This window comes from Budorcas taxicolor, chromosome 1 (assembly GCF_023091745.1).
Source record: "Budorcas taxicolor isolate Tak-1 chromosome 1, Takin1.1, whole genome shotgun sequence".
NCBI classification, from domain to species: Eukaryota; Metazoa; Chordata; class Mammalia; order Artiodactyla; family Bovidae; genus Budorcas; species Budorcas taxicolor.
In genome coordinates this window covers 131,299,232-131,313,472 of record NC_068910.1, presented here as the reverse complement: position 1 = coordinate 131,313,472, position 14,241 = coordinate 131,299,232, and the positions used below count along the sequence as shown (strand labels likewise).

The 14,241-nt window shown below is 40.4% G+C and overlaps 1 protein-coding gene across 1 annotated transcript; it reads right to left on the bottom strand.

Moving 5' to 3' along the window:
* Positions 1-2,774: 2,774 nt before the first annotated feature.
* On the bottom strand, positions 2,775-13,453 carry CSTA (cystatin A). Its single transcript, XM_052649756.1, has 3 exons — positions 13,388-13,453; positions 4,288-4,389; positions 2,775-2,903 (listed from the first exon to the last, which is right to left on the bottom strand). The coding sequence occupies exons 1-3, from the start codon at positions 13,451-13,453 to the stop codon at positions 2,775-2,777; spliced, it is 297 nt and encodes a 98-aa protein (XP_052505716.1).
* Positions 13,454-14,241: the final 788 nt, after the last annotated feature.

Sequence of the window (14,241 nt, the reverse complement as noted above, 5' to 3'; positions counted from 1 at the left end):
GACGACTTCACTGCTGAATTCTACCAATCATTTAAAGAAGAACTGATACTAATTTCACATAAATTCTTCCAAAAAATAAGAGAGGAACACTTTCTAACTCATTCTATGACACCAGTATTATCTAGATACCAAAACGAAAGACGTCAGAAGAAAACAACAGACCGGTATCTTTTAAGAATATGGACGCAGAAGTCCTAAACAAAATGCTGGCAAACCAAATGCAGCGTGTAGGAAAGAATTGTACACTATGACCACATGAAATTCACTTCAGAATGCAAAGCTGACTTACCATTCTCAAATCAATTAATGTAACATACTGTATCAATAGAATAAAAAGACAAAACCACATTGTCATCTCTAGATGCAAGGAAAAAAGCATTTGACAAAATCTAATGTTTTTTCATCATAAAAAACACAACATATTAGAGAATATCCTCAACTTGATAAAGTGTGTCTACAAAAACCCCTTAGATAACATCATACTTAATGGTGATAGACTGGATGTTTTCCCCTAAAGGTCAAACAAGACAGGGATATCCATTCTCACCACTTCTACTCAACTTTGTAGATTCTAGCAAGTACAATTAGGTACTTAATTAAAATAAAAGGTATCCAGTTTGGAAAGGAAGAAGTAAAACTATCTTTCTTTGCAGATGACGTGATCTTGAAGTATACGAAAATCCTCAGGAATCTACCAACAAATAAGTTCAGCAAGTCTGAACAATTCAAGACCAATACATAAAAATCAATTGTATTTTTTATACATGTACAACTGAAAACAAAAATGAAATTAAGAGAACAATTCCATTTACAATAGCACCCAAAGAATAAATTTAACAAGAAGAAGTGTAAAACATATACTCCAAAAACTACAAAACATTCTCAAAAGAAATTAAAGAAGGTGTGAATAATTGGAGAAGCATCCTTATTTGTGTATTGCTAAGTTTAACATTGTTAAGATTTCACTACTCCCCAAATTGATCTACAGATTCAACACAATTACTATCAGAATCCTAGCTGATTTTTTTGTAGAAATTCATAAGCTGATTCTAAAATTCATATGGAAGTTCAAAGGATCCAGGAGAACAAAAACATTCTTGAAAAAGAAGAACAAAGTTGGAGAACTCACCACTTGTTGATTTCAAAACTTACTACAAAGCAAGAATAATCAAGGAAGTGTGGTACTGGCATGAGATATACATGTAAATTAGTGAAACAGAATTAAGGTCCAGAAATGAACTCATGGGACTGTAATCAGCCAGTTTTCAACAAGGACACCAAGACTAATGTGGGAAAGAATAATCTTTTCAACACGTCATGCTGCAAAAATTAGATAACCATATGCAAAAGAATGAAATGGAATCCTTACATCATACTATTAATACTTATAAAATTAACTCAAAAGGATCAAAGACTCAAATTAAAAGCTAAAACAACACAACTCTCAGAGGAAAACAGGAGAAAATCATCACGAACTTGAGTTTGACAAAGGATCCTTAGATTTGACACCAAATGCAAAAGCAACAAAAGAAAAAGAGATAATTTGAATTTCATTAAAATTAAAATCTTTTGTGCTTTAAAGAACACTATCAAGAAACGCAAAGATGGGACTTCCCTGGTGGTCCAGTGGCTAAGACTCCATGCTCCCAAGGCAGGGGCCCAGGTTCCATCTCTGGTCAGGGAACTAAATCCCACATGCTGCAACTAAGGGTTTGCATGCTGCGACTCAGAGATGGTTACCTCAACTAAGACCCAGTGCAGTCAAATAATAAACAAATAAATTTAAAGATTACTTATAAAAAAAAAAAAGGAGTGCAAAGACAACAAGAAAATTGAGAGAAAATATTTGCAAATTATATATCTGGTATGGTACTTTATATCCAGAATATGCAAAAACTCCTAAAACTCAATAATAAAAAGACAAATAGATCAATTTAAAAATAGACAAATGATCAGAATAGACATTTCTCCAAAGAAGATATGCAAATGAATAATAAACTCAAGAAAAGATGTTTGTCATCATGGAAATGCAAGTAAAAACCATCATAAGAAATAATTTCAACCCAGTAGGAAGAATAGACTCAAAAAGTCAGCTAAACAAATGTTAATGAGTATGTTGGAAAAGTCCAAACTCTCATACACCGCTTTTGGGAGGGTAAAATAAGGCAGCTGCTTTGGAAAGCAGTTCGTAAGTTCTTTGAATGTCACTCTTTGAACACAGAGTTGTCTTGAACCAGTAATTTTACTCTTAGGTATATACCCAAGAGAAATAAAAACATTTGTATACACAAAACTATGTAGACACATGTTTGTTGCTGTCTTAGTCGCTGAGTTGTGTCTGATTTTAGGTCTGCTCTCTTTAAGGAGCAAGCATCTTTTAATTTCATGGCTGTAGTCACTGTCTGTAGTGATTTTAAGGGCCAAGAAAAAATAAAATCTGTCACTGTTTCCATCTTTTTCCTTATCTGGAGAAGGGAACGGCAAACCACTTCAGTATTCTTCCCTTGAGAACCCCATGAACAGTTGCATTAGGCCTCAGTAATTTTTATAAGATTTCCAGTTGAGATCAGTCTGCATGGAATTTCTTATATCAAGATATAAATTGATTTTGAGAAAGAAAAGGTAATTATTATTATATAAAACAGACAAGAACTAGTTGAAGAGATTAATTTATTGGAAAAAGAATGCTTCTTTATTGATGGCTACATTTATTATTAGCAGGAATCATTAATCAGGTGCCAGAGGAAAGAATCGACCACCTTAGGAACATGCTGCTAAAAGCCGGTCAGCTCATCATCCTTGGTTTTGTCAACTTGGTAGCCAGTAAGTGTCAAAGACTGATTTTGTTGAGGAAGGCTTTTGAATACTTTAATGTGAATGTAACGATTATCACCTGTTTGTATCTGGAAGTTGAAAAAGAAAAAGGAGATTAATTTATTTGTGTGGACCCATATCAAACGAAAAATCTACAAACCTCTAAAGACTTCGCTGCAATAACCTCTTTTGGAATAGCGTTCCTGGACCATTTTTAGACCCTTGGTTCCATGGACAGAGGAGCCTGGCAGGCTACAGTCCATGGGGTCGCAAAGAGTCAGACAAAACTGAGTGCCTAACACTTACATAAACCTACCACTTTATTTTAGGAAAGAAAGGGCAGGTTAAAGACATGGCAAGAGGCATAGGTCCTGTGCCCAAATGAAATCCAGAGTTTTAAAATAATTACATTTTATTTTCAAGGATGCACACACAGATCAAGAAAACAGGTGACAGCCTTTTCTGTGATTCTATGTTCTGACTCCCAAATTGGGATACTTTGTCACATGGTTTGAGAAAGAAGAAAATCAGAATTGCCCTAGAAAATTTGGGATGTGTTGTTCCCATATCTATACTAGAACTTGCTTTATAAATGTCCAGAGGTAAAACCGAGCAGGGCCCAGGGATGGAGAGTCTGGTTTCCCTTCTAAAATAAAGGGATCTTCCTGGGAATTTGTGTGAAGACTGAAATGGTAGTTTGGGCATGAATCTGGGACCTAGAAAACTATGATAAGAGTTTCCACTTTTGTTTTTGGTTTAGACAATGAACGTTCTAAAATATTTATTTATTTATTTGGCTGCTCTGGGTCTTAGTTGCAGTAGGCAGGATCTTCGATTTTCTTGGTGACATGCAGGTTTTCCAATTGTGGCTCGCAAACTGTTGGTTGTGGCAGACGGGATCTAGTTCCCTGACCAGGGCTTGAACCTGCGCCTCCCGCACTGGGAGCACAGAGTCTTAGTCACTGGACCATCAGGAAGTCCCCATGTATTTAAATTATATTAATCAAAATGCTTATTTAAAGGGCAAAAGTGGTTTAAATTATTTTCTCAGCTACCGATTCAAACCGTTCCTTAAATCCATTCACTTCCGGCACTTAGAATCACAATGGTTTGAGACAGAAAGAGCTTCAAGATAGCATCTGGTCCAGCCCCACATCATGAAGATCCCACATGAAGAAGCCATGGTTATGAGCTAAACACAGTCTGAATTCTGAATCTTTTTCTTTACATCTTCTGGAAATTAAGTTAGAAATCAGTAGAAGAAAGCCTTCTAATTTCACAAGAAAAAGGGGATATAAATATACCATCATCTGCCAAGTTTGAGAGTTACCACTTGGGAAGTATCATGCTAGGTGGGTGTCCTGATTTAGGACAAGGAGAAGGAACAAATGATAAAGTAAGGGTGACAGGGAACATCACATAAAATGAAAGATACAATATCTTTTAGTGCTAAAGTGAATGTTGAAGTCTAACCTTAATGTAGTAATTTATTCCAGCAACCACTTGAGTTTTATATTCTATAGCTGTAAATTCTTCATATGTCTCATTTGTTTTTCCTTCAAGCTGTGGTTTAACCTTAAGAAAAGAGTATGAAATAGAAGTCATATTTTTATGGCAAGACAAGAGAAATTTAAACAACAAAAAATCTTCTCTGCCAGTTGGCCTCCCTGTTTCTGGCCCACACTGTGCATTGCGCGTCTGCATTATGCATCGACCAAACCACCCTGTTAGCAGGAATACCTGCTCAACCATAAAGAGCAACATTCTCTTAGCATCAACAAGACAACTCTTTCAAAGATAACATTCCTCCTTGATCTTGTAAGGTGTCACATGACATACCATATTGGTGCTTAGATCTGGATTAAATAAACTGTCAACTAAACGTCGTTTGATGCACAGCCCTTGGTCTCAAAAAACTTATATACCTGTGCCTTGACTTCTAATGGGTGGAACATTAGATGAACTTTCTGAGATGCTTTTCCTGGGATATAATCCTCAAATTCAGCTAGAATAAAATTTCCACTTCTTTCTCAAATCAGCTGATCAATTTTTTCTCAGCAAGAGGGAACAAATTCAAAGCTGTATTGAACTCCATGTATGTGATTTACAAATTTGTTAAATATGTGTTTGCTGCTGCTGCTAAGTCGCTTCAGTCATGTCCGACTCTGTGCGACCCCATAGATGGCAGCCCACCAGGCTCCTCCGTCCCTGGGATTCTCCAAGCAAGAACACTGGAGTGGGTTGCCATTTCCTTCTCCAATGCATGAAAACGAAAAGTGAAAGTGAAGTCACTGAGTCGTGTCCAACTCTCAGCAACCCCATGGACTGCAGCCTACCAGGCTCCTCCGTCCATGGGATTTTCCAGGCAAGAGTACTGGAGTGGGGTGTCATTGCCTTCTCCGAAATACGTGTTTACAAATAGTTAAATACATCTTTGATTAATAAAAGTGGGAGACCAGTAATTCCTACTAAGTACAAAATGTTTTATTTTGAAATAATTTCAGGGACTTTCCTGGTGGTCCAGTAGTTAAGACTTCGCCTTCCAGTGAAGGGGATACAGGTTTGATCCCTGGTCAGGGAACTAAGAACCCACATGCTTTGTGACCAAAAAAACCAAAAGGTAAAACAGAAACAATGTTATAACAAATTCAATAATGGTTTCAACAAAAATTGTCCACATTAAAAAAAGATCTTTAAAAAAAATTTCAGGCTCAAATTTTCAAACAAATTCAATGACTTCAACAAAAATTGTCCACATTAAAAAAAGATCTTTAAAAAAATTTTCAGACTCAATTTTTCAAAAATAGTATAGCATATCTCAAGGTCCTTAATTTAATCACATCTGCAAGTCCCTTTGCCATGGAAAGTTTCAGGGATTAGAGTGTGGCCATCTTTGAAGGCCATCCTCCTGTCTACCAGAAGGGGATACAAGCTTAGATGCCAGCATTCCTGAACCAGCATGAAAAGGCAGCTAAAGAATCTCAAATGGAATATGTAAGATTTTACTAAGTCCGTCAGTTTTCAGTACAGGGTACCTCTATACTGAATTCCTGCTCTCAGCTGGGCATCATAGTGCCCACTGTGGTTTCTCTGACTCAGTTTCTGCTAAGAGTAGAGTTCTACTCTTCTGTCTGTGGGGAGGACTGGAAACAGCTTGTCTTTCAGGGTGGAGAATAGTGAGAGGGAAGGACCTAGGCACAGTGTAACTGCTTCTCAGTCTTCCATCAGTTCTCCTCGTTTCAGCTGCAGGCCTCACTCTTGTCTTCCCGTTTCTGGTGTTGCTAGTGCTTGAGCCGTTTTAGAGTTCTGCACCATGAATCTGTTTGCTTCTGGCTCAGACATTCCCCTATGTGGCTTAGGCTCTGTCTAGATGACTCAAATCATTTTACATTGTTCATGTTTTCCATCTTCCAAAGTTTTGTTGAAAAAAAAATCCACAAACTATTGTTGATATCTCTGAGGTGTTTGCCTGTCTCTCATTGTCTTCATATTTGCAGATATGACTTTCCCTCCAACCCTTTCTTATCACTTAGAGGGAAAGGAAACAAGTGTGTGTGTTTGATATACCTTGTTTATTGGGAAGTTGCCTCCCTGCCCATAACTGAATATTTTATGTGCATATATGGCTTCAATCAGGCCTCCATTGGATCTAGGGTTCTCCCAAGGCCATCTGGTCCTTCTCTTCAGTGGGCAAATGTTTTGAATCCTTTTCTATTGATGCCTCAGTTTGGGTACCAGAACTGTTTTCAAAGACCTAGATATTTGGGGAGTTCCCTGGCAGTACAGTGGTTAGGACTTGGTGTTCTCATGGCCAGGGCCTGGGTTCAATCCCTGGTCGGGCAACGAGAGCCCGCAAGCTGCATGGCACAGCCAAAAAAAAAGACCTAGACATCTGCAAATTCTTTGAGCTCTCAGACCTTTTTTGAAAGGCAAACACTTCATGGACCACCAGCCACTTCTACTGTATAGATGGGAAATCTCCAGAATAGATGGGAAAAATGTGATTGTTTTTTGGGAATGGAAAGCAGAGAAAGGAAGAAGATAAATAGTGAAGAAAAAAGAGAAAGAAATGGGAAGAGACAGAGCACAGGAGAGAGAAGAGAAAAGTGGCCAATTGTGCAGAGAGAATGAGCTAGGGGAGAGTTCAGTGTCTTATCACTTCCCCCATCCTCACCCTTTGGAGCCAATACTGGGTACCTGTCACGTTAGGAGCTGAGTTGGGAAGGGTTAATCTGGACACTAAACCCTGAATTATCTATTTAAGCTTCACTTTGCAGGTGAGGAACCTGAGACTGTGAGAGAACATGACAGCTAAAGGCTGAAAAATTATTAATTATACTTAAGGCTTTAAATACCTTGAATAGTGAGTATCTGATTTATCTTTTTTTGAACCCGGTATCAGATATTTTTATTTCTTATTGTCCCAGAAACACATCCAAATCTGTAATTTGGGTCTTTCCGTCGTATCTATCAGAGATGGCAATGGCACCCCACTCCAGGACTCTTGCCTGGAAAATCCCATGGACGGAGGAGCCTGGTAGGCTGCAGTCCATGGGGTCGCTGAGTGTCGGACACAACTGAGCGACTTCACTTTCTTTTCACTTTCATGCATTGGAGAAGGAAATGGCAACCCACTCCGGTGTTCTTGCCTGGAGAATCCCAGGGACGGGGGAGCCTGGTGGGCTGCCGTCTATAGGGTCGCACAGAGTCGGACACGACTGAAGTGACTTAGCAGCAGCAGCAGCAGCATTGTTGGATGCTGTGAATCTGCATGATGGGATATCAGGTGAGGAGGAGGAAAAGGGCAGAGTAGAACGGAACTGATTACGAAACCTTAAGTTTCAGAAGGCAGGTTGGTGTTGAAAGACCCCTCCTCCCCCAGGATGAGTGCTAGGAGAGTGAAGACCAGCGGGGAATGGTGGTCCAGTGTGGTGGTAAATAGACAGACCGTAAGCTGTGCATAGCTGCCTCTTACTTTCTTCAATCTGCTCTGCACGGTGGTGGTTGAGGTGCTGAAGGGAACAGTATAGGTTGGGGTCCAAACCAGGGGAAGGAGCAGCTGATAAAGTGCAGTCAGCCCAGAGCTGTTCAAGCTTTTCTTGTTGCTGCAGAGGATGAATCCTGGTGAGCTGTTAATTCTCTGGGATATGAGGATTTCAGCCTTGCTGCACCAAAGATGCAGGAGTTTCTCCTACCTTCCCCAACCTGTAATCATCCTGCAGAAACACACTTGGGCTATGCATAATTCAGGAAAAATGAATAGAAAGATTATGGTGGCAGCACGGCTAGGCCATTTTGGGGACGTTTTAGAGCGTAGCTAAGGAGAGTTAGGGTAGCAGCGTGAAAGCACAGTGGGGCTGGTGAGAGGTGACTTGTGGACATTTGCTGCCTGTGTTTTGAGGTGAGGGCCGGAGAAGAATGGGGCAAGGCAAGCAGCATACATGAAATAATGGCACCTGCCTTAAGAAAGGAGGACAAAGTCTTAGAGCAGAGAGAGGCACGCAGTCAGCAAGGAAAAGTAAATCAGAGGGTCCTCACACCGGATGGCTGCAGTCTTCTAAGAGAAAGAACTGAAGTGCCATCTGGTCAGGCCACGGGGATTGGCAGGACTGAGAACCTGAGGAGAGAGAGGGTCCAGTTCCACGCCTGTAGGGTTTCTAGAAAAGAGCCCACAGGATGTGACTGGAAGGCTAGCTGGCGGCCCCAGGGCCCTGCAGCCGTTGTTCACTGGTGTGAATTCGTAGATTGGTAAAGGGTGAGTTTTCTGTGATTCTACGTCTTTCTTGGGCAAAGTTCCCTGAAGCTGGAGTAGAGCTGAGGAGGAAGTGGTGGCAGTGGGAGTGACCTCTGACTGAGGACTGGAATGCCGGAGCTCACGGGGTCAGGGAAATCAGGGTGGAGGAGGGGAGGAAGCCACCCATGATGGGGTCCAGCTGGGTGAGCGATGGAGTGGGCTGAGGCATGCGCTGATGCAGATGGGAGGGAAGTGCCTGAGGGACTCTGGTGGGGCTGAACCGCAGCTTCTTGTACGTGGGGGCAATGGAAGAGCTGATTGATGAGGAGGCTGTGGTCAGAGAGGAGGGCACATTTGTGGGTGAGTAAGAGCCACAGCATGCTAAGCTCCCAGGTGTGTCCACAATGGTGTGCAGATGGAGTGTTGTCTGTTGTTTTTGTTGCGGGTTTTGTGTGGTGTCCTGGCAGACAAAAGTTAGGATCTGTGGGTATGCCAGGAATGGTATTCGGCAGCCAGGTTTGACTTAGGGGTGTGTGCGCACATGTGTATGTTTTGTGTGTATGCGTCTGTGCGTGTGCAATAATAGCTCTTATTTCTAAAAATAAAAATTATTGCTACAACATTTCTTTCCTGTGTATAAACATACTCAGAATTCTCATCCAGTGATTTTTCACATATGACATAAGATTATGGATCAGCCAAAATGATCCAGAGGCTCTTGCCAGTGGGCCCTTCATTTGATCCTTAATTACATATATTAAGTATTAAGTGTTTACATACTAAGTAATTAATCACACATATTAATAATTTACATCTTAAGTAATTAATTACACATATAAACACACACATTCAGGGGTGGGGCCATGTTTGAGTCTTTGTTTCCTTGTGTGTATCCCTTTTCTCCAATTTATTTTACAAATTTCCCTGAGGGTAGGACCAGGTTTATGTACCTTTTCTTCCTATAGCAATTCACTCAGTACTGTGTACATAATTGGTTTTCTCTTTTTATAAAAATTTTAATTTTGGCCACACAGTGCAACTTGTGGGATCTTAGTTACCCGACCAGAGATTGAACTCAAGCTCTCAGCAGTGGGAATGCTGAGTCCTAACCACTGGATCACCAGGGAATTCCCAAATCAATGTTTTCTGAATGCAGAAACCAGGGTTGTTTCCCTCATAATAGCTTGTCTCCCCAGATAGGAAAGAAGACAGAAGAGAGGCAGAGAGAATATTGAAGGAGGGGCTTTATTCCTCTGTACTCTGGAGAAGGAAATGGCAACCCGCTCCAGTACTATTGCCCGGAAAATTCCATGGATGGGGGAGCCTGGTAGGCTATAGTCCGTGGGGTCACAAAGAGTCAGACACGACTGAGCGACTTCACTTTCTTTCTTTCTATAGTTCCTTTTGGAGAAGGAAATGGCAACCCACTCCAGTGTTCTTGCCTGGAGAATCCCATGGACAGAGGAGCCCGGTGGGGCTAAATCTATGGGGTTGCAAAGAGTCAGACACCACTAAGCAACTAACACACACTCTGGACCCAGGTACCATTAACAGCCTTTAATACCTGATACCACCCATTACCATCCAGTCTCTCTCATCTTCAGAACAAAGAAAGTCCTTTCTTCTGCCTTCAAAAATGTTCAAGACTTCTCAACCCCAACCCCTTTGTTTGGCTTTCTTCTCTTTCTGATCCAATCTCTCTTTCATTCTGATGTCAAATTCCTTGAACCTGTGGTCATCATTTTTCTCTGATGCTTTCCCCTTTATGTGTAACGACCTCCCTCTCCCCTCTTCGCCTCCCCAATCGGTGCTTCCTTCAGCTCGAATTCCACTGAGAAGCTCTCTGATAAAAACAGGGAAAGCTGATAAACTTCATTTCCTCCAAGTCTATCTGATTTTAATAGGTGAATTTTTAAACTAGAAACACATTAAAACATCAAAGGAATAAGACTTCAAGGTAAATGACAGGTAAGTGGAGGTCTTCCCTGGGACCTCATCAAATCACATGAAGCGTGTGATTACCTACACATACCCATTTCCCTGGCCCTGCCCAGGAACCTAAATAATTCTATAATCTTGGAGAAGGTGTTGATTAAATTTCCTCACCTAAACCTGGTTGGAGTAACATCCGCCTCTTTGGGTTTTGGTGGGGGATGAATGATGTAACTGAAGTGAAAGTGTCTCCTAAACTCTGCCATGTCTTCTAAGCTGAATATCCCTCAATACTCCAGCCCTTAAATGGGAATTGTCGCCTAGGGCTACCTCCTGTGAGCCAGGCAAAGTGAAAGTCAAGTTGCTCAGTCATGCCCGACTCTTTGTGACCCCATGGATAATAGCCTTCACCAAGCTCCTCCGTCCATGGGATTTTCAAGGCAAGAGTACTGGAAAGGGGTGCCATTTCCTTCTCCAGGGAATCTTCCCAACCCAGGGATCGAACCCAGGTCTCTCACATTGTAGACAGACGCTTTACCGTCTGAGCCACCAGGGAAGTCTGTGAGCCAGGGAAGACAAGTGATAATTGGGAGTTTAGTACTGGAGGAACAGAGCTGCTATGCAGGAATTACTCACCTGAAAGTAAGAATGTTTGACCAGTAATCTCTAAAGTTTTTCCTGGTTCCAAACCTATGATTATGAAAAAGCACTTAACTGGAAAATGCTTTATATTATGCTCTAGATATCTTGACTTCCCTAAATGGGTTGTAAACTTCCTGAGGGCAGGGGCTGTATCTTATAGTCCTTATGGATCTTCTATAACATTTAACACAATGCTGGACACCTGAGAGATATTCAAGAAAAGATTCATTGATATTCATGTCTCATATTGATTTAAAGGGAGGCTGGCTGCTTGCACAGGGAAGGCAAGTTTGCAACATTGTCTCCTCCCAGTGTATTCCCCTCACTCCACAAGCTTCATCATGTCACGGCCATAAATCTGGAGATAGGCTAGCTTCTTGATTAGATGGTTATTAACCTCTTTGAATCTCAGTTTCATCATCTGAAAAACTGATGTGATGTCTTCCCTCCTTGCCCCAGGGATTATAAAAAACAAATGAGAGGCTGAATGGAGGACAAGGCTATCAAAACCGCAAAACATCTTTCTGGTCTGATGTAGCTACTTAATAACTCTTATTCTACCTCTCTGACAGAGTTGAAGCCCAAGGTGAGCAGGAAGAAACACACTTTCAACTTAATTTATATATTTAAGGTGTGGCTTACTGATAGATATTATTAATAATGCAAGGCCTTCTTATAAGCTGTTACTTAAAAAAATTATACTTGCGAACCAAGATAGGCTTTATAAAAATCATTATAGTTTTCTGCACCTTCTATCGTATATTTCAAACATCTGTTATTCCCAACCCCCTTACAGCTCTGGTCCCTGAAGAGTCTCAGGAATTTTCCCAGGACAGTAATGATCTCAAGCAAAAATTGGAAGTAAACAATTGTGATGCCTCACTTATCCACGTTCACTTCCAAGTCATTTCTTTTTTCACCTGTGCTTCTCTGCATGCAGGATCTTAGTTCTCTGATGAGGGATCGAACCCATGACCCCTGTATTGGAAGGATGGAGTCTTAACCACTGGACCACCAGGGAATTCCTTTCAAGTCTTTTTTATGAGTTGCAAGGCAAGTGGTGTTATTTTCACTTCACAGAAGATATTGAGAGTCTTTTGCTCCCCTCCATCTCCTGTCAATTTCTCAGAATACCCTGTATTTCTAGTCCTGCAGGCAAGTGAGGTCATGGACCACAGTCTGGGCCTCACCAGAGTTGACTAGAAATGCAGAACCCCAGGCCTACCCTAGACCTAGTGAGTCAGAATCTGATCTAACAAGACTTCCAGGTGATCTATGTGCCCACTGAAGTTTAAGAACACTGACAGTATAGGGATTCCAGTGAAGGCATTAATGACTTAGTATTATCTTCTTCAAGAAAGGATAAGTGAGAAGGTATTTACTATTTTAAAAGAACAGTTGAAAGGAAAATACTTAGCCCCACAGAATGAGTGATAGAATTCCAGGCAAAAGAGACCTTCTCTGTGCTCTAACATACAGAATCCCATCTCTTCCACTTACACATGAAGCTAGTCTTTGCCAGTGTCATAGAATGAAAGGGCAGGAAGGAATGACATAGGAAATAGGGCAATAATTTATAAATCTAAAATAGTAATTTATGTATTTCTTATTTTCATAAAAATGCAATACAACTTTTATTTGATAGGTGATAACAAATCAGACAACACTTAGAAAAATATATTAACCTGCTAAACACATTGAGTTCTATTTTCACCATAATCAATTTTGAAATCACCATAGACTATGTCACTTCTCTGTTAGTATAATCTCCCAAATACTAAAACATTGTCCATTGAGACAAATTTGTAGGAAGTTTGTAAGTGGATCATTTTTATGGTTTATTCTACATTTAACTCATAAAATTTTTTTTCCTATGGTGCATTTAAAGTCTAGTTCATCGATAGTTAACAGCCTCAGACTTTAATTACATGTTGGCTACACTTGGTGAGAAAAGACAAATTTCATCAGAAGCTGAATTAGTAATCCTAGAATCATACATTGTAAGAGCTTTAGCGATGATCCCATAAAAATTCTCCTTTTACAAATGGGGAACCTAAGGCTCAGAGAAGGGATGTGACTTGCTCAAGATCACTCTCAGTTAGGATTATCAGAGATTTCATCTGAAAAAATTTTCAGCAGGAAATCCAAACAAAACCACTCATTTCCCCGCGTTCCAGTTTTCCTGTTCACCGACACATTTAGCCCTGGGCCAACCTAGGAACCAGGATTTGGGATCAAACCTTTCCTTGGGCTGAATTCACTTACCGTGTTAGCAATCTCCTGGATTTCTGGAGTGGCAGGTTTGGCTTCAGTTAAACCTCCAGGGATCATTTTGGCTAATTGTGTCTTTTCTGGGCAGGATGCTGGCGCTGAAGTGGTCAGGTAAGGGTGGAGATTCTGGTTTTTAAAGACGCTGTTGTTCACAAGCTCCGCCTATAGAATGTTTTGTTTTCCTCAGAGAGAAAGAAGCACAGGGAAAATGAGTATGCCTTGAAGGAAGAGTTCTTGCTTCCTCAGTGGAAAACACTAACAGGACTTGGGAAAAACGAGGGGGCCGGGGAGGAATGAATGGGTGTGTACAAGGTGTGTTGGAACAAGAGTCAAACTTCTTTGTGTTCTCTTTGACAATGGTTTCATCCTGTTGTCTATGAAGTATGAAATCTGAAACCACAACCAGAGCTTCCCAGTGTTTAAAACCTCTAACAAAACTTTATTTTTTCAAGGAATACTTTTTAAAAATGTCAAGGCCGATTGTTTGAAATGGACTTAACTTTATAAAAAAAAATAAAATAAAAGATCTATCTTGAGAACCTTGGCTGGATGTTTGTATTTTACTTGTTTTTACATTTCTAGAACTGCTTAAAATACAGAAAAACACAGGATAAAACAACAAACACCTTTATTTCTATCATCCAGAATTAAAACTTGTAACATTCGGTCATATTGCTTTCCCATCTGGTTTTTTTTTTTTTTTTTGGTAGCAGTTTTCAAGAAATAAACTATCACAATTCGCCACTCCCTCATCCCCAGGCTTGCCCTCCGCACAGGTAAACTGCATTGTGAGTTTGGTATCCTTCTAGCCCATTAAAAAATACTTTCATTTAGTGTGTTTTTAAAAA